The 23,906-nt window shown below is 54.7% G+C and overlaps 10 protein-coding genes across 10 annotated transcripts; 4 read left to right on the forward strand and 6 right to left on the reverse strand.

Annotated features, from left to right (window-relative positions):
• Positions 1-551: 551 nt before the first annotated feature.
• Positions 552-2,105, reverse strand: BO66DRAFT_471881 (uncharacterized protein; the record flags this gene model as incomplete). Its single annotated transcript, XM_025652910.1, has 1 exon — positions 552-2,105. One exon carries the CDS (start codon positions 2,103-2,105, stop codon positions 552-554), a length of 1,554 nt encoding a protein of 517 aa, XP_025503475.1.
• Positions 2,106-3,341: 1,236 nt separating this feature from the next.
• BO66DRAFT_375344 (putative MYB DNA binding protein (Tbf1)) lies at positions 3,342-6,629 on the forward strand. Its single transcript, XM_025645643.1, has 4 exons — positions 3,342-3,498; positions 3,673-4,226; positions 4,299-4,952; positions 5,006-6,629. The coding sequence occupies exons 1-4, from the start codon at positions 3,411-3,413 to the stop codon at positions 6,329-6,331; spliced, it is 2,622 nt and encodes an 873-aa protein (XP_025503476.1). The 5' UTR covers positions 3,342-3,410; the 3' UTR covers positions 6,332-6,629.
• Positions 6,630-7,282: 653 nt separating this feature from the next.
• BO66DRAFT_324076 (putative TFIID and and SAGA complex TAF10 subunit) lies at positions 7,283-8,084 on the forward strand (the record flags this gene model as incomplete). Its single annotated transcript, XM_025643827.1, has 2 exons — positions 7,283-7,471; positions 7,626-8,084. The coding sequence occupies 2 exons, from the start codon at positions 7,283-7,285 to the stop codon at positions 8,082-8,084; spliced, it is 648 nt and encodes a 215-aa protein (XP_025503477.1).
• Positions 8,085-8,825: 741 nt separating this feature from the next.
• Positions 8,826-9,519, reverse strand: BO66DRAFT_324081 (mitochondrial 37S ribosomal protein uS19m; the record flags this gene model as incomplete). The annotated part of the gene is made up of 4 exons (XM_025643829.1): positions 8,826-8,868; positions 9,039-9,221; positions 9,384-9,399; positions 9,477-9,519. The coding sequence occupies 4 exons, from the start codon at positions 9,517-9,519 to the stop codon at positions 8,826-8,828; spliced, it is 285 nt and encodes a 94-aa protein (XP_025503478.1).
• A 312-nt stretch (positions 9,520-9,831) lies between these two features.
• On the reverse strand, positions 9,832-11,707 carry BO66DRAFT_375353 (inositol polyphosphate multikinase). Its single transcript, XM_025645644.1, has 2 exons — positions 11,355-11,707; positions 9,832-11,204 (listed from the first exon to the last, which is right to left on the reverse strand). Exons 1-2 carry the CDS (start codon positions 11,441-11,443, stop codon positions 9,938-9,940), a joined length of 1,356 nt encoding a protein of 451 aa, XP_025503479.1. The 5' UTR covers positions 11,444-11,707; the 3' UTR covers positions 9,832-9,937.
• A 1,142-nt stretch (positions 11,708-12,849) lies between these two features.
• On the forward strand, positions 12,850-14,405 carry BO66DRAFT_350879 (uncharacterized protein). Its single transcript, XM_025644732.1, has 5 exons — positions 12,850-12,909; positions 12,957-13,042; positions 13,097-13,114; positions 13,163-13,411; positions 13,459-14,405. The coding sequence occupies exons 2-5, from the start codon at positions 12,999-13,001 to the stop codon at positions 14,348-14,350; spliced, it is 1,203 nt and encodes a 400-aa protein (XP_025503480.1). The 5' UTR covers positions 12,850-12,909; positions 12,957-12,998; the 3' UTR covers positions 14,351-14,405.
• Positions 14,406-14,537: 132 nt separating this feature from the next.
• On the reverse strand, positions 14,538-15,602 carry BO66DRAFT_402009 (quinone oxidoreductase family protein; the record flags this gene model as incomplete). Its single annotated transcript, XM_025648788.1, has 2 exons — positions 14,538-14,763; positions 14,827-15,602. The coding sequence occupies 2 exons, from the start codon at positions 15,600-15,602 to the stop codon at positions 14,538-14,540; spliced, it is 1,002 nt and encodes a 333-aa protein (XP_025503481.1).
• Positions 15,603-17,300: 1,698 nt separating this feature from the next.
• On the forward strand, positions 17,301-19,960 carry BO66DRAFT_452746 (uncharacterized protein; the record flags this gene model as incomplete). The annotated part of the gene is made up of 2 exons (XM_025651952.1): positions 17,301-18,618; positions 18,799-19,960. Exons 1-2 carry the CDS (start codon positions 17,663-17,665, stop codon positions 19,958-19,960), a joined length of 2,118 nt encoding a protein of 705 aa, XP_025503482.1. The 5' UTR covers positions 17,301-17,662.
• A 160-nt stretch (positions 19,961-20,120) lies between these two features.
• Positions 20,121-20,951, reverse strand: BO66DRAFT_411934 (chitin deacetylase CDA4; the record flags this gene model as incomplete). Its single annotated transcript, XM_025649322.1, has 1 exon — positions 20,121-20,951. One exon carries the CDS (start codon positions 20,949-20,951, stop codon positions 20,121-20,123), a length of 831 nt encoding a protein of 276 aa, XP_025503483.1.
• A 599-nt stretch (positions 20,952-21,550) lies between these two features.
• On the reverse strand, positions 21,551-23,552 carry BO66DRAFT_420854 (cleavage polyadenylation factor subunit CLP1; the record flags this gene model as incomplete). Its single annotated transcript, XM_025649908.1, has 3 exons — positions 23,332-23,552; positions 22,406-23,225; positions 21,551-22,335 (listed from the first exon to the last, which is right to left on the reverse strand). Exons 1-3 carry the CDS (start codon positions 23,467-23,469, stop codon positions 21,551-21,553), a joined length of 1,743 nt encoding a protein of 580 aa, XP_025503484.1. The 5' UTR covers positions 23,470-23,552.
• Positions 23,553-23,906: the final 354 nt, after the last annotated feature.

Genomic DNA, 23,906 nt, shown 5'->3' on the forward strand with positions numbered 1-23,906 from the left:
TCTACTTTTCATCCACAACGACAAGCTTTCGACAAGTCTTTTGTCTTTTTTGAGAAAGTGTTGGCTACCGCCCTATAACAAACTGCCAATGTGAGTATGCTATAGCTCACAACATAGAGCTGATACGAAAACTAAGACAAACTGGTAGGATGGAGTATATGTGTCTTCCCGCTGGCCTTTTCTTACTTCGAAGCTGATGCTTAGTAGCACTCAAGTGATTCTATTATAGAGATAAAAATCAAATCTATCTTTGTAATGCTGTATAGTATACTGATAATCTATTGCTGCAGTCATGATAGTAAACATGAAACTGACATCCTAACATTGACAACGGTCGGACGGAGAACCTCGATTTTTAAGTAACATAGAGACTAGTATCATGGTTTTTAGTTAATCTAGTTATTAGTAATTATTAATTATGCCCTCTGTAAACCAACATCAACGATTGCTTGTATCTTCACTTCTTGTCCATACCATAACGCCCGACCCAGGAAAACAACCCAAGCTTGAGTACTAGTAAACAAAATCTCAACCAGCTCAAACCATTTTGATCACATATTCTCCCGCAGAGCTAGGTTCGAATCACTGGCCAACTTGATTCCTCCCTTGATGTCGGTGAGGTTCGACTTGTACCGTCGATTCATTCGAATGCCAAAGAACAAGAACCCAGCTGCGGCAACCATACCAATCACAACAAGGGTAACAATAGCGCCAATGACGCCTGCCACGCCAGGTGTTATACTGATGTTGTTCTTGTTACCCTTCTGAGCCGATGATGCATCAGCATCGTCGGCCTCCTCCAGAATCCCGGGACAGAACACCGCCGAACTGGCGCCGCACTGGAGACACCACGCTTCGGTGGAGTTTAGGGCGAATTTGGTCAATTCCTCCTCAAACTCCGAGTACAAGACATCCGTGTTGCTGGGGCTGAGTCCGAACAGAGGATAGGGATGGAACTCTGCCTCGTCGTCGGTTCCGTTGCGCAAGAGGAACCGCACGTACAGTTGAGATGGATCGGGGTAGGTTGGGTAGGAGTCGCTCTCGAGACTAAAGAGCTCGAAGATGATCGATGCACCGAGCGCAGGTCGCGAGTAAAAGTTTGACTGCTGCGGGGATGGGAGTCGTAGGAGGGATGCGAGAGCCACCGCCGGCTCGGCGTTGCCGAAGAGGAAGGTCAATTTGCTGCTGTCACCCCGGTTGTAGATGTTGGTGTTGAAGGCATCCAAGACACGAGACGCCATGGATCGGCCCGCCACAGCGCGAACATTCCCGCTCTGGATGGGACTGGAGGCTGTGGTATTGCCATTAGTCGCAAAGGTGTACTGGTCTGCGTACCAGTTGGCGAGCTTAATGTCGTCTTCGTTCAGGCTGCGGAGGAGCGATTCATTGTGCAAGTACTGGTACTGGAGGAATTCGGATATGGAAACAGCGTTGAGGTAATTGGCTGATGAGCGATCGAATGTGTCTCTCAAGGAGAACTCATACAGGCGGTTGTAGAACGCCCCCGATGTCTGAACCAGGTCTTGGGTCTCCGGGCTATTCCGGTACTCAAGGTCGGCAGTCTGATGCAACATGCAGTTCTGGTGGCCTGCAACGGTCACGGACTGGGGATCGTCGAGGCTCGCACTAACGACGCGGGAATACTGATATCCGCCCAAAGGTCCCGTAGTCACGGTGCCATTCGACATGAGGAAAATGGGATCAAAGAATTGAGCATCGTATGTCTCATTCAACGCCGGATAAAGTCCCTGCATGAAGGCCTGGGCGGATGCAATCACAGAGGGGTCCGTGGTGGCCAAGATATCGATGTCTTCGTCTGCAAGTACATAGGAGGAAATCCGTTCGATTCTTGTACTGGGACTAACGTCCGTCGAATGAATCGCAATATATCGATCACGGAAGGCCGATCCAGCAGTGTACAGCTCACTGGCGCCATAGGGCGTCACGACACTCTCACGGGGCAGCGCTGTCGGGACGCTGTCTCCGTGTAGTGTATAGGCAAAGACAGCCCAGACCTGTTCTTTCAGGTTTTGTGCCGATACTGGAGTAGTGGCTTGCAGCACTGCAGTAGCCAGAGCCAGGAGGATTTGGCGTGAGGACCGCATCTTTCAGGCTGGGAGTTTGAATGAGTCTAGTAGTGTATATTGTTCAAAGGATTGATGCTTTGGTCACTCCAAGACTCCAACTGACAGAACCGAAAGAAACGAGACGGGGCTGGGAGAACTCCACCATATATGCTGGGAACCTGGAATAGTCGTCATGATGGAACAGTATCCTCCAGTGTACTATTTAACCTGATAAGTCTGCCTGACCTTCGTCCTGTCTTGACCTTCGGCCCTCATTTCCATGGTTCCGATGTTGATGCAATGAGTTGCTCCTGTCGTTACCTAGTTCTAGATTCATTGGAAAGCCGTGCCAACCACTATAGGAGTCTCGCAAGTGAAATTAGTACTGGAACTGCTGCAATTAGTGCTTGCATGGCCTCCTTTGAATATTGGATGTTTGCTGCCATGTCCATTGCTGCCACTTTAACGAGCTTGAATGACGCGATGTACACTTCGTAACATGACAATATCGTAGCCACGAAAATTTTCAAGACCTATTAGTCTGCTCATGCTGGAAAGGGTCTTCAATTGGCCTGGAGGACTCCGGTGAAACTTCGCAGCAGACTACATGCCCGAGTTGATGAGTCGATGACGCCTAGACGGAAGGTAGCATTCAGGTGGACGCAACCATGGGAGTCACCACCCCGCCGTAGCAGAGGACAGGGTACATTTTAGTAGAAGCAAGGCTTGCAAACGAAGAGGGATAGAGTCTGGTTTGACTCTCAGTCAACAACAAGCTGTTTTGTGGATAAGTACTCGAAGTCAAGTCTAGGTGTTAAAGGAAATATTCAGGCAGTCAGGCAGTCAGGCAGCAAGGCAGCCAGGAGGCACGCTAAGTCCTAAAGCGGGATTGGTGATCGCTGGATCTATAAGTTTGGCAACTGACGGCCTGAAGACTAGCCTAGGAAGTAACTAAGTACGGAGTAGTATGCAGGAATACAGTATAACGTTAGTACCTAGTAACTGGAGAGGGGGATGATAAGAATCATTAAGATAGGGTGAAGGTGAAACACATAGTAGTGAATAACTCGAAGTGTACTGTAGTCGCCTATTACCTAGTACTCGTAACACCCAGCTCCCCTTAGTTAAGGTTGGTGACCCAAAAGAGAAGCAGGCCGGATTCCGGCCGGGGGACAGAAAAATCTGACTGAGCAGTAGTCAGCAGCTGGAGAACCTCCGTCTCTCCGCCCGTCTCAACTTAACCTAACCACTTCTAAAGCCCTACGCTTGCGCCCTACCCCTAAGCCCTCATTTCTGCTCTTGGAAAGGACAGGCATCTCCCTCCCATCGGGAATCGTCCCTATCATGGCCGACATAACTGCAACAGGCCCCAAAGTTGAGGATTCTTTAACCTCTGAACTCCCCCCGCTCCCGACCGAGACTGACAGCCATGGTGAGTTGTGCTGGGGGCGACCTGAGAAGGAGGCGATTCTACCCCGTTTGCTGCTTGCTCTGAACCCAACCCAATCCGATCTAAACAATCATTGCATGGCTTTGGACTTCACAAGACTACACAGTGCTACTGCTCAACTATCTTGCTATGTTGCTAACTTCTTCGCCGCTTAAGTGACTCCCAAATTGTCGCATCCCCTCGAGGAAGAGGACGGCTCGGTGTCGCCCCGGGCTTCCAAAAAACGTCGTCTCGAATCCGAGCCGACCGACCTCGTCTTGCCACCACACCCCAGTGAATTGACAGCAGACCAAGTTCCTGGAAATCAGATCGAACAAGAACTAGCATCTGCGTTGGGCCCCAGCATTGTGGACACGGTGGAACATCCAGAAGACACCCCGACTCAACTCGATAGCGCTCAACTCGACAGCGCTCAACTCGATGGTGCTCAACTCGATGGTGCTCAACTCGATGGTGCTCAACTCGATGGCACTCAACTCGATGGCACGGCAACGGACACCGCAGTTGCGCCCGAGGCGACTGCCGATATTGATTCGGACATGGCCACTGTGATCTCGAGCATTATGAATCACGCCGAACGTGTGGAGGAACAAGTTGTGATCGGTCAGCAACAGCTGGCGGACACCACAAGTCCGGCCCCGAAAGGCATGGTTTTCGTCAAGGCCAACTCACACCTGAAGAGTCAGAGTTTGCCTATTTTGGACAACTTGGTATGTGAAACAGTGTTTGAGAGTACCTAAAAATTCAACGACGAAAACAGCTGACAAAATACCCTCATATAGTCTACCCAAATCCTCTCTTTGCTTGCTAAGTCTTCGTACCAAGAAATCACCTCATTCGTTTCCGAGCCGGAGACGGAGAGTGGCCAAGCCTACGCAACCATGCGCTCGCTGTTTGACCACACGAAGAAGGTCTACTCCACCAAGAAGTCTTTTCTGTCTCCGACTGAACTGGAGCTTACCGAGCCGTCGCAAGTTGATATCATTCGAAAGGCGAACCTGGCGTCCTTCGTCTCCAGCATCTTTGGCACACAGGAGATTGGATTTTCTGAGCTCAACGACAACTTCCTGGATGTGTTTGTCCCCGAAGGCGGTCGTCTTCTCAAGGTGCAAGGTGCTTTGTTCCTGGAACTCAAGACTCAGGCATTCATTGCATCCATGAACAATTCAGAGCGAACCCGAACAGAATTGCTATATGATCTCTTCCCAGATGACCTGGAGCAACAGCTCCTGGACCGCCGCTCAGGAACTCGCCAGCTGGCTCCCAGCGAGGCCGACTTTGTCAAGCGCGCCGGATCGCGCCGTGACATTCTACTTAGCGACGTCAACAACGAGGAAGCCATGAAAGCTTTGCCAGACAAATACCATTGGGAAGACTTCCTCCGGGACCTGAGCTCTTACATCACCAAGAATTTTGACACTATCAGCAACCAACAGGTCTGACTCCCCCCTGCCTACTTTGAATATCCAGTGTGCTAACGGCGAGCCAGACGAAAAAGATCACAAAGGGTCGCCAGCCATCCTCATCGAATGGAGAATCTCAGGAACCTCCCAGCGCCCCCCTTCAAGGCCAGTTCCCGGTCTCGTCGCAGCCACCAGATGTTCCCGTCGACCGTAACATGCATGGCGATCTTGTTGCTCGTGCGGCGCGTGCGGCGCAGATTGCTCTTCAAGGCCACGGATTAAGGCGCTCTCAACAGCAGCAGCAGTACCAGCAACAGCAATCTCAGCAGAACCAACAACAGCCACATCAGGTGCACCAGCCCCAGCAACCTCAGCCCCAGCAGCACCATCAGCAACACACAATTCACCAGCCCCAGCAGATGCCGCAACAGCAGGTTCCTCAGCACGCACAGCCGCAGGGCGGTCAGATCTTGCATGGGTACTCTGCTGCTCAGCCGACGAGTCAGATGCCACACCAGCAGACTCACCAGCAACCTTACCATCACAGTCCAGCGCCGTCTGGCTACCAGCACCCGCCCAGCCAGCTCACATTCCAGCCAAGCCCTCTCCAGGCCAATTTCCAGCAATACAGCCATGTGACCCCCGCATCGATTCCGCGACCCAACTCGGCTGCTGCCAATCACGGATACATGCCCGGGATACCACATTATTCTCAATCGCAACCCACCCAGGTCCTCTACGAGCGGGCTCGCATGGCAGCATCTGCCAAGTCATCGCCTAGCAGCCGCAAGTCCGGATTACCTAGCCAGCGTCGTCCCTGGACTACTGAAGAGGAGAATGCGTTGATGGCAGGGTTGGATCGCGTCAAGGGACCTCACTGGAGTCAGATCCTCGCCATGTTTGGCCCTGGAGGAACCATAAGTGAAGCCCTGAAAGATCGTAACCAAGTCCAGCTCAAAGACAAGGCTCGCAACTTGAAGCTGTTCTTCCTTAAGAGTGGCATCGAGGTGCCCTACTACCTGAAGTTCGTCACGGGTGAATTGAAGACTCGCGCCCCAGCCCAGGCTGCCAAGCGGGAAGCCCGCGAGCGGCAGAAGAAGCAGGGCGAGGAAGACAAGGCTCATGTGGAAGGCATCAAGGGTATGATGGCTCTTGCCGGCGCCCATGCTCAGCCAGTTGGTCTGGGTCACGGACACGATGCCATGTCTGCCTCCCCTGGATTGACCCATGACCCGAATGCTCATTCCGCTTTTGACCAGACGGCGGAGCAGAACCTGATGCAGACCCTCGGTCAAGAGGTGCATGGAGAGTCTTTCGGACAACCCCAGCATCATCATCATCATCATCACCAGCATCACCCGCACCCGCATCATCAGGATCAGATTGATCCGAACATGCATTTGGGTCAGTGATGAGATCGAGGTTCATGCTCAAACACCAATTAACTTCACTTCTCGATCGTGCTTCTTTCCTCCCTTGATCGAGTTGTATTATTTCTTGTGGTTCTTTCTTTTCTCTTCTTCGCCGGGGATTCTGAGCGGTTTCACTGTCTACGACTGTCTATTTCTGTGATTCTTTGGTGGGACTGTATAAGGGATGATGCATATGGTGCAAATGGTGCACGAAGCTGTAGGAGTATCTTGCGGATTGTACAACAATAACTGAATAATCATGTTTTCTCATTTACTTACTTTCTTTGTGTCTTTTTTTTTTCCTTTTTTCCTTTTCACTGAACAATACTAAATGAGAACAAATAAGTCTTTATTGATAATGAAAGTGTCTAGCTAATGCTTGCCAGTTGGCTGTCCTGTAGCAAGTACGTAACTAGTTCGCAGCAGTCGGGCCGAACGCGGCCAAGAGAGACAGGCCATGCTCTGCTCCTCCTCCGCCCCAACCACCGCGGCAGTTGATAATTCAATTCTATCCCAGGTCACTTTCCTATTCATTCACTCCCCCCAGGAAATCCCCGTATCACCTTCAATCCCAATCGGGCGCTGCGATAACACAATTGCAGGGATTATACTTGAACCTGTATAAATTGCTTCAATACTGCTGACCTTGCATTCACCGCCGACGCCTTCCCCTCTCACCCATTGGACTCCCTTGCGCTTCCCCATTAGCCACTCCCAACCATGGCCGAATCATCGTTATCACAACCTGCTGTTCCGCCTTCATCGCAGCCTCCTCCTCCTCCTCAAACATCATCATCGACTGCAGCTTCGTCCTCTACGCCCGTCCCTCCTCCATCCAGCCAACCCCCTGTCACCTCACCCGGCACGGTAGTGCCCAAACAAGAACCCGACGTCGCCGATAGCAACGCCAATAAGGTCTTGGATGCTCCAACTGAGCAAGAAGACGTCGACATGACCAACGCGCCCAGCACCAACGCTAACGCCAACGCCAACGCGACTGCGACCAGCGGCGCCGACGATGTGGGCAATCCGGTTCCCGCGCCGACCTCCGTGGACGCACTCGCCGCCGCCGCCGCGCCGTCTAAGAAGGAGACCAGTCTCCGGGAGTTTCTAGGGAAGATGGATGAATATGCACCTATTGTAAGTTTTCGTTATCTACCCGGCTGCTCCCCTCGCTTTTCTCCCACTGTCCAACGTCCTCCGTTCACCCCGGACCCCGCCGGTCACTAACTATTCCATACCATCCATCCATTTACAAATGTGTCCCTCTCTAACAGTGACATCAAATCATTAGATTCCCGACGCCGTAACAGCACACTACCTCACGCTGGCGGGCCTCCCACCCCCCGGCAACGGCCCCAACCAGACCCCGCCGCACCTCGCGCGCCTCCTCGCCCTCGCCACCCAGAAGTTCATCGCCGATATCGCGGCGGACTCGTACCAGTACGCTCGCATCCGCGCGTCCAACAGCTCCTCCGCCAACAACCCGATGGGCAGTTTGAACGCCGCCTCGGGGTTGGGCATGCCCGGTGGTGCCGGGGGTGTCGGGTCGACAGGCGCGGCGACGGGCCCGTCGGGTGGAGAGGCAGGCAAGGGGAAGGCGGGCACACATCTGGGCATCCAGAGGCCCGGATTCGGCGGTGGAGGGTCCGGAGGTTCGGGTCAAGGTCGGACGGTGCTCACCATGGAGGATTTGGGCATGGCGGTTGCGGAGTATGGGGTTAGCGTTAAGAGGGGGGAGTTCTATCGGTGAACGGGGCTTGATGATTGTCGGTTGACGATAGGCGTGGAACAGTGGGCTCTTATACTAAAAGCGGGTTTGGTCGGTGAGGAGATCTTCCTACGGGGGCTCCGTTTGATATGAAGTTTTCTTCCTTCTCTTTTGAGGGGCAAGACTGGCTGGGTTGCTGAGTTGATGCCATGCTTGTTTTTCTCTTCTTGCAGTCCTCCTTGGTCGGGGGACGCTGGGTTGTCTGTTTGATGGCGTATATTGCGGCGTGAGGGGGTGGTGTGTTTCCTGAACGATAGATATCCTGCATGCTGGGCCTTGGGCCTGCACAAATCGGAGTATGGGTGTTTTTTCTGGGGCGGTTTCAATTCTACATGTATATGCAATGCCAAATAATACCCTTACGATCGATCCTCTTTTAGCAGCAGACTCTGGGACCTTGAATCCTCATTTGTCATGGATAGATAAATAATACATAATATACATAGCCATCCCTCTTTCATCTCTATCTCTTTTACCGAGACCTTTCTCCAGCATATCAAGCACAAAGAGAGAAAAAAAAACGCCAAACACAAACTAGAATGCAACTTCAGTTTCAACTTGCACAGAGCCCATCTCCCACTCGCGAAAGACGAGAGATTCCAAGCTGCGCAAGTTCGCAAAAAGCCCAACCATAAGAAGAATAAAGGTATCGACAGACAACCCCAGACAACCCCAGACATGCCCCATGCCCCATGCCCCCATGCCCCCGGAAAGAGACAAGATCTATTTGTTCTTGGACATCTTGTAGGTGAAACGCTTGCGAGTCCTAAACCCCAGCCCCAACGGTTAGCACGCATGCGCAATCTCCTTTCGTAAATCGTTATCCTTGCTCCATTCCACCCAGCACCCTCACCCTCATCTTCTCCCCCCTCGAACCCGTCCAAACCAACCTCCAGCCAAACAGAACACAATAAGAAAGGAGGAGGGGGAACATACGGCACGAACTCCCCCAGCTTCCGGCCCACCATCTCCTCGGTAATCAGCACGTCGTGGTAGGTCTTGCCGTTGTGGATCGAGAACTTCAGCCCCACGAAGTTCGGCAGGATGGTCGCGGCGCGCTTCTGCGTGCGGATCGGCGGCGTCCCCGGGGGAGCGGGCAGTTTGCGCGGGAGGGGGAGGCTATATTCATCGATTAGATTTTGCCCGAGGTTTAGCTGTTGGGTTTGGGATTTGGGGGGGTTGGTGGGAGCGGGTGTTTGACGGCGGTAGCAGTCTGCTTAAACCGCATGCCATGGAGTGTGGGCTTGGGTTTTAAGCTTGGGTTTTGGGAGGAGAACCTACGGGACGATGTTCGGGCCTGTTTGATGGGAGTGTTAGTGAGCTGGATTCAGGGTTGAGTATACTGGATGGAGGGCAAATGGAGGAGTGACTGACCTTTCCAGACGGAGCGGCTGAGGAGGGCTCGCGTGGGGAACATCTTGAGAGAAAAGAACCTTCTGTGGTGTAGGTGGTTTGCTCCTGGTTGCGAGAAGGGGAAAATTGTTGGAGGCGACGAGCGGGCGGGCTGGGCGGGCTTTGGATAGTTGCAAATCGGTCGGCCGGCGGAGGAGGTCTGCGCTCGGAGGTGATTATGTAAGATCTTGCTTGGGCTTCCGCCCGCCATCTATCTATCTATAAGTATGTGGCGGGACAGGTGAGTTTCGCTATTCTACTTTCTGCTGGGGTTTTAGCAGAGTGATGTTTCATATTTGTTTTATTTCTTGGGTGTAGTTTTGGATCTGCGATGGGTTCCATTTTGATGATGCTAAATGCTCGGGTGTTGTATGGTGGGAAATGGTGCTACTCCTAAGCCGCCAGCGACTGTAGTGGTTTTCAAACTGCAACTACTCTTACAATTATTCCAAGGCGAGTTCCTCCAGTATCCGAGTCAAGCTCCTGATTCCGTTCAAGACGTTCTGGTCCGGCCCCTGGCCAGGGGTCCAGCTCGCATGCGCAAAGTCGATCAGCCGCAGGTCATGCACTTTAGGGGGGTCCTCTTCGTCCTCGTCGAGATCCAGCTCCCCCAGCTCCGCGACTTCGGGGCCGAGGTTGATATTGATAGCCTGGTGAGAGACGCTGCCTTGGCCAAGGGGTATATCAACCACTTGGAAAGACCCCTCGGAGATCTCAAACTCGACGTTCTCGTCCTCCTCTTCGTCGTCATCTTCCTCTTCTTGCTTCGACTGGGGTTTCTGCTCCTCTTCCAGCGCCTTCTCCATGGCGTCCGGATCACCCTCGTAGACAATCAGCACACTCGACGAGTACATGCGACTTTCCTCGGACTCCAGAACCTCCTGCACCTGTTTCAATTCCCCAGCTAACCGTCGCGCGACCAGCTGGGTCCGATCCACAGCCCCGGCTTTGGCCCCAGCGAGGAACGCCCGGAACCCGTCCTTGATGTTGCTCGCCGTGAGCGAGCGGCCGTACCATTTATCGTAGCGCTTGTAGCCGTCCGCCTCGATGACCTGCCCCTTGGCGCCCTCGGCGCCCTCGTACTTCGTCGCATAGGGGTCGGTCCGGCTCCCTTCGTCGGTCTCCCCCCTCACGCCCGTCCAGACTTTCATCCCCGCGATGCGAAACCCCAGCGTGGAACTCGTTGTTTCCTTGGACACCGCGTCCAGCTTCGCGCGCTTCAAGGGCGGCGCATCGTCCGCCCAAAGCCGCGCACCCAGCTTCACGTCCAACACATTGGGTCGTTTAAACCCCGCAGCCACGTTCTCCAGCACGATCGAGATCCCCGTCTCGAGTTTCTTTCCGTTGGAGGGAACCCACGACGATTCCGCTGCTGCTGCTGTCGGGCTGCTTGAGCTGGCCGTTTCGGAGGCTGCCGTCACTATGGGGGTCGCTGTCGCTACGGCCGCTTGGGCTTGGGATGCGACGGTAGCCGTAGGGGTATCCGACGCGGAAGAATATTCCGTGCCGGGCAGCATGATGGCGCCGGCTTGCTGGGCCGCGGCGAGGGCCCGAGGCTGCTGGTCATTCGCGGAAGTTAACGTGCCGATATATGTGGGCAGAAATTCTTGGAATGCCGGGTGTAGGGCGCTGGATTCGTAGAACGCGACTTCTTGAGCGGTGCAGGGCTTTGCGATGAAGGTGCCGGATACGGTACACTGGACGCCTTCGCTACAGCAGGGTTTCTTGTCAGTAAGTTCGCCGAAGCTTCAATTCTAAGAGCGGCAAGGATTTAGGTTGCAGAGTTGAAGCGATATCGTGTTATGTTGGTTGCGACAAGGGAGAGGGATGCGACAGGGAAATTTGTTGCGGCACACTCACTGTCCGGCGGCGGCATGGTCGAAAGCCACGAAACTGTCGTGGTCCAGCTTTGCGGCCATCGCGCTCTCTGATCGCGAAGATGATTGCATGATGAAGGGGATTTAGAGCACAATAATAGGGGGGTCAATCACTGTCCAACAGAGACCGATGGAGTTTAGACGGCATTCCGCATGAGTCACGGAAAGGGACGGAGATTCAGCAGGCGGGAAGTTGCAGGGTCGGAGGGTTGGGAGAAGATGAGAAGGAGAGGGAAACCCTCCAAAAGTGGGTCAAGGAGGGAAAAGGAATATATTCCTGTTAGAAGCAAACAAATGCCTAGCAGGGGGTGGGGGAAAGGAAAGGAGAGACAAGCCACAACAGGCGGGTTGGTTGGCTTTTGTTCTGGGTTGGCACTGTCAATAATAATGAGAGAAGTAAATGGAAAAATGTCGGGGAAGCCGATCTGAACCCCCAAACAAGGCTGAGGGGCATCGATCATCATTTAATCCTATTAAAAATCCACATCACGGGGGTATTTCACTACGAAAGCAGAAAGTCAGCCTGGAATTTCACAGCCTGGCTGATACGATGCGCTTTAGCATAAGATCGTCTCTTATGCTGACTGGATCTGGTGGCACAAGGCAAGAATAAGTTAATCTCGCCTGCTTTCTATACTTCTGAATGGTCTGCCGTCTGCCGCTCAACTCTTTCGGGTGTCTACAACTCTCGACTGCCTGATATTGTGTCGATTCTAATGGCTGCATTTGTCTTGATACTGTTTCTCAAGCATCACATGGCAACTGACTATCTGTATACTTCTGCAATGTGCCGGCGATGTACTGTACTATAGAGAGTAGGAGGTAAGTTACTACTTGTCTTAAGGTATTTTGTATAGCGCACACACTTGTTCTTGTCTTGGATACAATCATTGTATCAAAACTCATCATAATACTTTCATACTACTTTCATCTTACTTTGCTACAAAACAAACAAGTATTTATTGGGGTTGTATCTTGTCTCGGCCTGTAGATTCATCAGAAATGTCCGGAACTGCCAGTCTACAAACAGCCCGAGGCAACCTGCATGGACAACAACCCATTCACTGACGGTATCATGAGGGAGCCACGCTCTGCCCTTTCCTTCACTGCCAAATCACTGCCAGCAACTCTTCTCCTCCCTCATGATTCTCATTCTCTTCAAGTCCATCATTTACCCTCGTTCTTTTCTTCCGCCCGTTTCGTCTCTTCTCGTCTTCTCATCTCATAGCTTCTAGTTTCCTCTTAGCAAACTACCTTAACACCTTCCTACTCGAAGATTCGAAATGGAAAACAAGGAAGAAACTTCGTCTTCTACTCATCTTTCTACCTCGGACTCACTGAAACAGGCAGAAGATGCTCAAGCTCAGTTGGCCTCGGACACGGCTCACACCCTGAACCTCGAATCCACCGATTCAGTCTCCACGCAGGCGCAGGCCGATAGCATCGGGGAACAAGAAGTTCCGGGATTCTTCGACAATATCATCAAGCTCAAGAAAAAGAAAAAGAAAAGCAAAAAGTCCAGGAGCAAGCGTGGCCTGGTTTGTCTGTGAGAACTCACGTCCGAGGACTGAGCTGACTGTAACAGGGCAAGCCCACTGGCTTTGAGGAATACTACGTCGATGCTCCCATGACACCAGCTCAGTATGAGACTGAGCAGGTGATATACAACCCGTATGTAACTATACCATGTCTCTCAGTTCACTTTCGGCTAATTGTACGTCACAGGTCTCGACCCATCATTCAGTAAGCCTTTCATGCTGACGGAACACTCGTGATGCTGATCTGTGATAGTCGGATTGAAGATGCCTTGCAGCGCTACCAGAACAACCGCCGCCTCGAGAATTTCCGCAGGGATATATTCCTAAAATACTTGGCCTATGGGGGTGTGGACGTCTCTCCGAGAATGTTCGCAGGCTCCGATCAAAACGACCTCCAGGACCTCGACAGCGAGCAGATCCTTCAGGCTAGAACGCAGACCAGCATCCCAAGAGACACAGCAAACCTCACCATCGACTTTGATGCGGTGGTTCGTGGCTATCTGTAAGCACTGGCCTAACTCAAAGTAAGTTGCCGCTGACAGCGAACAGGACCTCCTACTTCCCATCCTACTTCAACCCCGAAACCGAAGACATGGTCAAGCTGGGTACGGTCACCATTCGAAACTTTTTGTCCTACCTACTGTATCATGAGGTCTGCCCAGAGTACAAGGACAACATTGAACAGGCCAGGAAGTCGTGTGACATCGCCGCTACGGAGCTTTGGAAGAATCAGCAGTTCATGGTCAAAGGGCCCGGCCATTTCAACAAAGCCTGTTCTACGCTCTTCGGAGGCCACCTCTATGATTGTTACACTGAGGAAGACGACGAAGAACGCTCGTGGGCGGACGGTCCTCCCATGACTAGAGATGTGGCGCGCAAGGTCGTGAAATTTGCCCTCGCTGGTGCGGGAACAGATCAACTGGCCATTGACTTCCGGGATTTAGCTCACACAGATGAATTAATATCCAAACGTGTAGATGATATCCACGGCTTTGAGATTATGGTTATCCATCCTCCGAACGATACTGTCCTTGACTTCTACAAAATGCACGCCCCCGATCTCGTTCCTGTTGGCCGCATCACCGCGATATCCTACTGGGACCCAGCAAGGCCGGCATGTGATATGACCCCGGAACAGCGGCAGCAAGCCATGATCCCAACCATTTTCAGTTTCTATGTGGAGCAACCTCTTTTGCAACTCTGTTATCCGGGTATGAAGGTGATGACACCGGTGTGGAGGATGAACTGTGGGCTTGATTACTTTGAAGAGACCTTCAACGTCTACGGCACCATCTACACGGTTCTTGCAAATGACCTTATGCTGGGGTGGAAGAAACCACGGCCGGTGAAGGACACTGCGGACGAAGACGAAATGGAGGCTGATGAGGGTGATGCTTCTGAGCAGGGTGATGGGATCGCGGATGTGCAGGATGTACTCTAAGCACGTTCCAAGCGAGTGTCAAGCTTGGATTTGACAGCAGCAGATAGGTTTTAGCCACGCATGGAATTTACGTAACTGACTAGCTCAGAGAACAAGACGACATGTTTATTGTTCAAATCTCTTATATAGAAGCCTAGCATTACCATCTCCAACGAACAAAAACTCATTATGATCAACAGCGTCAAGCTTAAGACGACTTCAGAAGCAGTTTTCCGGTGGTCTTACGGCCTTCCAGATCACGGTGTGCCTCGGCGACATCCTCCAGAGGATAGACCTTATGGACTCTAGCCTTGAGCTTGTTTGACTGGAGCAGCGAGAAGAGCTCGTTGACGTAGAACTCAAACTCTTCGCGAGTCTCGATGTAGCCGAACAGCTGAGGACGAGCAACCTTGACACACTTGGGGGAGAGCTTCCTGTAGACAGATATTTATTAGCCTTGACGGACATTGCAACCCGGAGATCTCATCAATCCTTACTGCAGAGGCAACGGCGGCACCGGACCACTGGCATTACCGAACCAGACGATGGTACCCTTGCGCTTCACGGCCTCCAAGCTTCCCTCCCAGGTGTCCTTGCCGACGGAGTCGAAGACGACATCCACGCCCTGACCCCCCGTGATCTCCTTGACCTTCTGGGGCCAGTCCTTGCCGGCCTCACTGCGGTAGTCGATCACCACATCCGCGCCGAGGCTCTTGGCCAGCTCGCACTTCTCCGGACCCCCGGCCGTGCCGATGACCTTGGCGCCGATCGACTTGAGCACCTGCGTCATGAGGGTGCCCGCCCCGCCGGCGGCAGCGTGCAGCAGCACCCACTCGCCCTGCTTGACCGGGTAAGTCTCCTTGGCCAGGGTGATGACGGTCAGGCCGCTCAGAAACGCGGCCATCACGTCCTCGTCGGAGAGTCCCTCGGGGATCTTGACCGTCTTGGCCATGGGCACGGCGGTGTACTCGGCGTAGCCGCCCGTGCTGAGCCAGGCGACCCGATCCCCAACCTGCAGGTTGTACGGGTTGGGGCCGGGGCCCAGCGCCACGATGGTGCCGGCACCCTCCCGCCCGAGGATCTCGGGCTTCGCGGACGGGTACAGTCCGGTCCGGAAGTAGGTGTCGATGTAGTTCACGCCCGAGATGTGGTTCTTGACCAGCACTTGGCCCTCCTGGGCACTGGGCACGGGCTGGTCGGCCTTGAACTCCAGGACCTCGGGACCGCCTAGCTTTTCGACCTGGACGGCTTTCATGGTCTGAGGGACGGACATGGTGGTGTTGGTGCGGGTGGGGAAGCTGATGGGAGAGAAAGGCGAGGGTCGAAAGTGAGCGTTTAGAGCTGCAAGGCGGAGCGCCGGGGGTGAGAAAGACGCAGTTGGCGTGGCGGTGCGGAGTAGACGAGGGACGATGCGATTGAGGGGCATTGGAGGGGGACTCGGAAGGATTGAGAGGGAGGGAGGGGCGGGGTGATCGGTGGGTTATATTCGACGTACTCAATACGTACTTGTCAAAAAGATGGATAGTTAACACGAGCACTATCACTAATCTTCAGGCGGCTCAATTCCGAGATGCTTGTTTTCTGTCATGATCTCGAATGCTCGTGTTTACTATCATTAATAATTCTGGTTCCTTTTACCCCACACCTTTCAGCCTATCGTCGTTACGTCTACGCTTTGCGACGAGGTGGTTTTCCGCTGTCATTTGCATTGCATTCAATATTCATCTGGTAAGTGCTAGGGGCAGGAGATCTCTACGCGGCATTTCTTTGACTCTTCTCTATCTCATCCCGCATCTCGCATTTCGCAATTGTGTTCAGCGTCCACCGTTCTTAAATCTTCATCCGACGGAGTGACGCCATCGGCATCATTGCCGAACCGTCGGATATCCGCGGCCTCAGCCCGATCATCGCTCCGAACTGCCGACGGCATAACTATTCAGGCATAGCTGAGTCATTCATTCCATAGTAAAGCACAAATCCCCGCATGGCGGTCTTGCCCTTTCGGGAGTACCCCGTTGTCTTGCCCGCCCGCAGTGGAACTAAACTACTCGATGCATCGATCGATGATGCTCCAGTTGCTTTCCTCCTTCCACAATCCCACGATGGAGTCATCGCACTCCTTCTGACAGTGGCCCTGCATCACCGTCAGACGTATATCCCAACTTTTCAACCCATCACGCCAGCACACCCCTCCCAAAGCCTTCGCCTTCTTTTCAATGCAGCTTGCCACCCATTACCTCTTCTCACCGTCTTTCCAGCTGATATCATCGCATCACTTGCCGCAGATGAGATGCCCATTGGTCGATGCGCACCATACGACCAGCATCTACAGGTCAAGAATGCTGCAGCTCATCCCAATGGTGGCATATGTAGCCAGAGGCGCCCAATACAGACCGTGATCGTGTGTGGCTTTGCTTAAGCCCTGCTCTTCTAGTTGCCTGTCATGCCTGTCAGGCCAATAACCATCCCTCTAGTTCGCCGCCTGTGCCTTGGGGATGACGCCTTTCCCGCAGGTTAAAACTTCGCCTGCTTACCTGCCCCTGGTCGAACAATTGGCACCTAAACCGACGACAAAGGAGGGGTGGGACAAATCAACGGCCAGCTTCGCCTCTACGCATGCACGATCAAGCCATTCTCCTGTCCGGGGATCAGAATGGTTTCATCTTCAACGACTCCTGTTGACATGGCTCAGGCAGGACCATTCATTCCCAACGCTTGACATATGGCCACGATCGTCGTGTTTCAGCGTCGGGGGGGAGTGATTCGCTCGCTGTTAACGCCCAATCTCTGGGGCTGGATTCTGATAGGGCCAGTACCCCGGCCAGAGGCGCTGCCCAACCGGGTTCCCATTGGGGTCGATTTACTTTATATAGTCTCTCCGTATTCTCTGTGCTTGTTTTTCCTCGTCCCTGGAAGTGTACATCAGGACTACTAACCATACTTTCGCCTAATACTTAATTCCAACCGCCCCTGGAAGGTTTTCAGAGACTGCCCCAGTCTTCTGCTCACTAGTTGCTCCAATTTTTCCTGCGCCGCTCGGCCCCATTCCAACTCAATTGCTGATTCCCTGACTCCGCCCGGGGCTTGTGTGTTTTTTGTTTACTTTTGATTGTTTGCGTCCGCTGGATCCTTTGCTCTTTCCTCGAGAACGTTTCTCTCGTGAGTCCGACGTTCGACGGATTTATAATGCCAACAGCCAGGAACGTGATTCTGATCCGACGTGCCACCGCAGGATAAATCCCCAGGAGTGCCGCCCTCACACCGATTGGAGCCTTGTATTCGACTGGATCAAAGTTTTCTTCTGTTCTGATTTTTGCTTTACCCCTCGTCGCCATGTATCTCAGGACCAAGGTGCACTTGCGCTGGCGCAAGCAGACCCAATGGCCACCTGCGCCTTCCGTGGAAGACGAGACGGTATCCCTTTCTCGCGAACTACACGGGATGACCAAGTTAGGAGAAAAGCCCGGAGTAGAGGGCGTCTGCTCTCGGGGAACTATTGACCAGCATCCAGTGATCGTGGATGTGCTATCCTTCTCCTCAGTTGTTCACACGACGATCTATGAGGACTCAGTCCGCGAGAGCGGCTCTGATGACAACGCAGGGCCGCCAACGCCGTCAGCGGAAATTGAACATGACCCAATGCTCTACATTGTCGAGGATGATCAGGCTGTGCCTCTGTCGACCTCATGGGCTTCTTCAGATAAGATTTGCGGACCTCCAAATTCGCTAACACGCCCGCAGCAAGTCCGAACCCCGAGCAAGACCGTCGATGGCCGGCCTAGCGGAGCAAAATTCACCACCCAGAGGGACAGTATTCCCAAGAGAGATTTGGCCCAGGGATCCCGGTCTGGCCCTGTGACATCCAACACGCCCGCCAAAGCGATCGAAACCACAACCACGGCATCCCCGCCTAGTTTGAAGCGAGCGGGCAGTACGAAGCCCAGTTCATCTGCCAAGCAGGTGACCAGGCCTCCCATGCCGAAGCTAGGCCATCAATCTGATTCGGCTGCCATTGGAGTGAAGGGTTCCTCGCTCAAGCCTCCGGCCTCACCCACAGAAAAGTCTTCCACTGGGCCTACTTTGGCTGAGAGGATAGAGGAGAAGTTGCGCCAGAGGCAAGAACTTCGCGCATCGCAAGAGGCTTCACAGAACCACGATCAGAACAGTCCGCCACCTGCAGCTGCAGCTGCCCAACCGATCGCCACCGTTGAGCAAACAGGCCTCAAGCCATCCATTACGTGCCCTAATGGGTGCGGCGCGCCACAGGCTAACCAGCCGATCCCTTCTAAGTCTACATCGACGGCCAAGGAGTCTACTGAACACGAGAAGAGTGAAGAGGATCCTTTCTCGGCCTCATTTACTGCAGCGCTGGCCTCCGAGGCCCCAGCGCGGCCCTTGATTGGCAACAGGCCGGATGGACGATCCCAGTCTTCAGACAGGGCACAGTCGGTGTCCTCGCACACCCCCAGTAGACGTGCTGTGTCTTTCCTGGATGACACGTTGCAGCGGCCTGTGTCACCCGATGAAGACCCCGAAGATGCTTACCAGACTGGAAAACAAGTTGGTCGGCGAAGCTCTTCGCAGGGTGCCGTGCGCAGAAGTTCTCCTAAGCCCCAGTACTTTCTGTCGCCTTGCCCTCGGTCAGTTCCTGTGGCAGGATACCAGGACTGGCACACCGTGAAGGGAATCCCTCACTTGGATATCTGTCCATCCTGCATGAAACAGATGCGCAAGTCCCGGTTCCGAGATCTCTTTGTCCTAGCGAGCCCCCGACCTCGCGAAGAGAAGGTTCGCTGTTCCATGAGTGAGCCATGGACGCGCTTGGCATGGATGCAGACACTCAAGAAGCACCTGGACCACCTGGATCTGCTCCTGCAGATCACGCGGCCAACGTCAGGCAGCAAGCCTTGCTCGGGACGCACTATCAGTGATCAGTACTGGTACCGTGTGGTGGACCCGGACACCGACATGTATCTCCCGCAGTTCAACGTATGCCACTCCTGCGTTCGCAACCTGAGGACTCTGATGCCGCGACACCGGGAGACATTCAAACGCAGTGCCACCAAGCAGGAGAGGGCGTGTGACTTTGTGACTGACAGTGCTCGGTTCGTCCGCTATATCGACTGCCTGGATATGGCCGCCAACCGAGCCGAGCTGGAGCATGCGGTGCGGCCGGACATCCGTGAGTTCCTGTCCTATGCGCGGCGCAAGGTAGTGCTTCGAGATTGCCGGCGGGACCGGCAGGTTCTCAGCACCTGGCACTACATGCCGCAGCTGCCTGAGCTCACGGTGTGTGAGGACTGCTACGACGATGTGGTGTGGCCGCTGGTCAAGGCCAAGCTCCCGATTGCGCGCAAGTTCTCGACCACGATGCGGCTTCTTCCTGGGGAAGGCCCGTCGCGCTGTCGCGAGGCGAGCTGCCAGCTGTACTCGCCGCGGATGCGCATGAAGTTCCAGGAGGCGGTGCAGCTGGACGACCTGACGTATCTGAAGCTGGTGGCGCTGCGACGTCGGGAGGCCGAGCAGCGGTACCGAGACCGCCAAGTCGAGCTGCTGGAGGATGCCAGTCGGGGGTATGAAGTTGAGAGTGAGATGCGGAAGAACGTGGAGGAGTGGAAGCGATGGGAGTAGCCGGATGACGGGTGTGTGTGTGTGTGTTTGTGTGTATCTTTACTGTTTGATTGTTTGTGCTTCAGGACCAGCCTGTACGGTAGACTTAGACTATATACATGTATCACCTCTGTGCAACAGCAACAAAAAGCAGCCTCGTAGTGTGCCACCCTCCTAGGTACTAGGCACTAATCTGCTTCGGCAGTTGGCTCTGCTCGCCCAACTCCACCAACTCACTCAGCGTGACCACGCGAAACCCCCTCCTCTTCAACTCCGGCACCACCAGCTTCAGCATCGGCACCGTCCACCCCCTCCGATCATGACAGACAATCACACTGCCCGACCGCACCATACTGAGAATATGCCACGCATTGACCCGCGGCCAATTGATCTGCGCATCATGCGGATACACACTACCCAGGGCAATCCGCAGCCCCAGCCTCCGGATGAGCACGCGCATCCGATCCGAGAAGAACCCAGACCCCGGCCTAAACCATTTATACTTGACCTTCTTCGCTGTCACCCCATCGGCTCCCTCCCCCTCCCCCTCCCCCACCGGAAAGACCAAATCCTCCACCCGCTCCAACCACCCCTGCACGCCCCTCACCTCCGCCTCGAGCACCGCATCGCTCAGGTCCCGCGAAGGCCGATCCGACATCGCATGATTCCCCAGCTCCATGCCCTCCCCCACCAGCTCGCGCAACATCGCCTCCCCATTCCCTCCGCGCGGCCCCACCCCGGGAGCGGGGATCTGCGCCCCGATGACGAAAAACGTCGCGCGGGCGTCGTTCTCCCGCAAAATCTCGAGGATCTGCGCGGTGAAGGTGGACGGAGAATCGTCGATGGTCAGCGCGATCGTCTGCGGGGCGGAGGCCGGGAGCGGCACGTGGAAGAGGGCGTCCGGCCAGCGGTGCTGGAAGTACCGGATCAGGAGGTTGGGCGGCCGGTAGATCGTGTATGCTGGGAGGAGGACGAGGAGGGTGAGGAGGAGCAGGAGCGTCAGGAGGGCCATCTTCAGGACGCGGCGCGTCAGGAGGTGGGTCTTGTGCGGCGTCGAGGCGTGGAAGTCTGTCGACGGGGTGGGTTTGTCTTTGTAATTGGTTAAGGCGTCGGGGTAGGGGTAGGGGTAGATTGGGGGCCGGGAGAGGGCGCGCGAGCGGGCGCGGGCGCGCGTGCGCGTGCGCAGGTGCAGTGGGAGGAGGGCCTGGAGGGGCCGCGGGAGGGTGGTTAGGAGGCGGGTGAGGAGGCGGGTTAGGTGGTTTGTTAGGTGGAGGCGGGGCATTTCTTTGTTTCTTTGGGGGGGTGGTGGTTGGTTTGGGGGGAAGGAGTGGTTGTTCGGTTGTTGGTTGGGCTTGATAGTGGTGGTTGTGGTTGTGGTTGTTGTCGAAATGAGAGGCGTCTGGCTGGTGCAGCTTTCAAGATAGAATCTAGGCCATTGTTTTTGTGGTTGAATGGATCTAGCAAGTAGAAGATAAAGAGTGTTTGTTGGGATGGGATGGTTGTAGGTTGTTGATGGAGAGGAGATGAAGGTACGGGGTATCCGTAGGTGCCCAGTGGTTTATCATATCAATCAACACTAACCGCTTTTAATGTACTCAGCACTACTCGGTGCTAACCCACCAATCCGACCACCTCGCCCGGCCATTTCTTCCCCCACACCAACGCCCGCGGAGGCACTCGCCCCCCCACCGGCGCCAACACCTGGATCTTCCCCCTCTCGTTGTTCACATCCGCCACATACAGGAACCCCATGATACTCGCATCCCGCACGTCCGCCGCACTGGCCGTCGTTGGCGCATGCGTGATCGCCAGCAGCGAATTGGCCAGCCCCGTGGGCGCCGGCGGGAGCAGCTTCTTCAACGGCACATTTGCGCCGCCGCCCGTCTCCGCCGTGGCACTCGACGGCGCACTCCCGAACCCGGGCAGAACCGACGTTGCACTACTGTCCTCCTGCTGCTGCTGATTGTGGTTCGAGCCCGCCTCGTTGCCTCCGCCAGGGAGGAACGAATCCGTGCCAAATGACGCCGGGTCATATTCATCCTCGTCCTCCTCCGGGGTAGCGATGGTGTAATTGTATATCGACAGGGTGCTGAGATCCAGCTGCTGCGCGTGCGGCGACAGCGTCACATTCTTGGAAGAGGCGGCCAACAGCGGCAGCGCCCCCGACGCGGCGGAAGGGATCTGGTCGCCGAAGAAGTAGGTGCGGATCTGCGACTCGCGGACGGCCTTCATGAACGCTGCGTCCCGATCCACGCATCCCCCGGACTTGGACAGCTTGATCACGGAGATGCGCTCATCCGACGCCACGGCAGACGCACTGGCCGTAGGTTTGTTATCAAACTCCTTCATCATCGAACTGTAGAGTCGTTCGGAGCCGATCACCAAAATCGTCGTAACTGTATCACCCCCAAATCACGTCAGTAAATGTCCCTAAGACCTCCTCACAACAAATCAATCCAAACTCACTGGCGAACTCCGTCACAATATGCTTGATCAAGTCCACATTCCCCGCCTTACTCTGACTGAGAATCCCCGGCGTGTCGACAATGATCCCCGTCTCCCGGACATCCTCATCCTCGGCCATGCGGCCCATGACCGAGACGGCCAGCCGCGACACGATCGCCTTGTACACGGACCCCTCGGCCTCGAGCGGGCTGGCCATCGGGTAGAAGTAGACCAGGGGCACCTTGACGGGCACAGCACTGGGGCCGGACATGGGGCTGGACCCCCAGCCTTCCTCGACGTCGATCATCGTGCGGAACGCGGTGGCCGTCAGCGTCCCGGGTACACTCAGCATCCCCTCCGTGGGGTCGAGGTTGACGACCACCGGCTGACGCCCGACCTTGGTGGCGTACGCCGTCAGGATCTTGGCCAGACTCGTCTTGCCCGCGTCCTCCGAGCCCAGGATCAGCACCCGCGGCCCGTCCCTGCCCTGCGCCTTGGCCTGCCGCCGCATCGTCTCCAGCGCAAAGTGCACGTTCGCGTATTCCACCATCGGCGTCTCCTCCGCCGTGTACTCGCTCTGGCAGCCTCCGGCGCCCAGGCCGCGACCGCCGCCGCCGCCGCCACCCGTCGTGGGTGGTTCGTTACTGTTGCTGTTGCTGTTGTTGCTGCTGCTGTTGTTGCCGCCAGGCGCAAGGCTGTCAGGTGTCGCGTAGGACTCGCCGGCGCTGACCTCGAGCATGCATCCGTGCCATGTGTAGATCGCGGCTTTCGTGCCGGTGAAGGTGTACGTCTGGGAGGGGGCGAGTTCCGTACCGAAGAGTTCGGCGGTGCCGGTGAGGAGCTAATTCTCAGGATCAGTCAGTTAGTTGCTGAGAGGTCAATTGAGGATCAAAAAGAAATCCCTCGAGCATGAGAGCTGTAGAAACCCCTAAGAAGGCGGTGCTCACCTTGACGCGCACGACGGTGCCGAACGCGACCTCAAACCGCCATTCTGAACCTTTGCCGACAGTGATTTGCGTCGGCGGTGCGGGGACAAACTCCTTCTCCCCGGAGGGCTGGGTAAGGTCTAATCCCGGAAGAGACATGGCATTACGGTGCTGAGGAGATCAATGAGCGTAGAGATGGGTATGGAATATTCGTAGATTTTATTTGCACCACAGTAAGAAAGAAGTCTGAAAGGAAGAACAAAGAATGGAAGAAAGAAAGTAACCTTCGGAGACGTCAGGCGGAGAGAACCACCCGCCGATAACGATGTTTTGCTGGTTTGCAGCGGAGTCCAGCTCAAATGCCAATCTCACTTGGTATTACCCCACTATACCCAAAAAAAACAAGGCCGAACCGCCAATCTACAACCAGGAGATAAACATCGCTACTTATCAACATTCAAATTCTTGCATGTAGCGTCGTCTGCCGAATCTACCCTAACAATAGCACAACGCCCGAGTACAGTCCAGTCAAAGCCATCCGATTGCATCACGACACCAGGGGTCTTTCCCGGCGCAAATGGTGTAGAAACGAAAAA

Source organism: Aspergillus aculeatinus (assembly GCF_003184765.1).
Source record: "Aspergillus aculeatinus CBS 121060 unplaced genomic scaffold BO66scaffold_27, whole genome shotgun sequence".
NCBI classification, from domain to species: Eukaryota; Fungi; Ascomycota; class Eurotiomycetes; order Eurotiales; family Aspergillaceae; genus Aspergillus; species Aspergillus aculeatinus.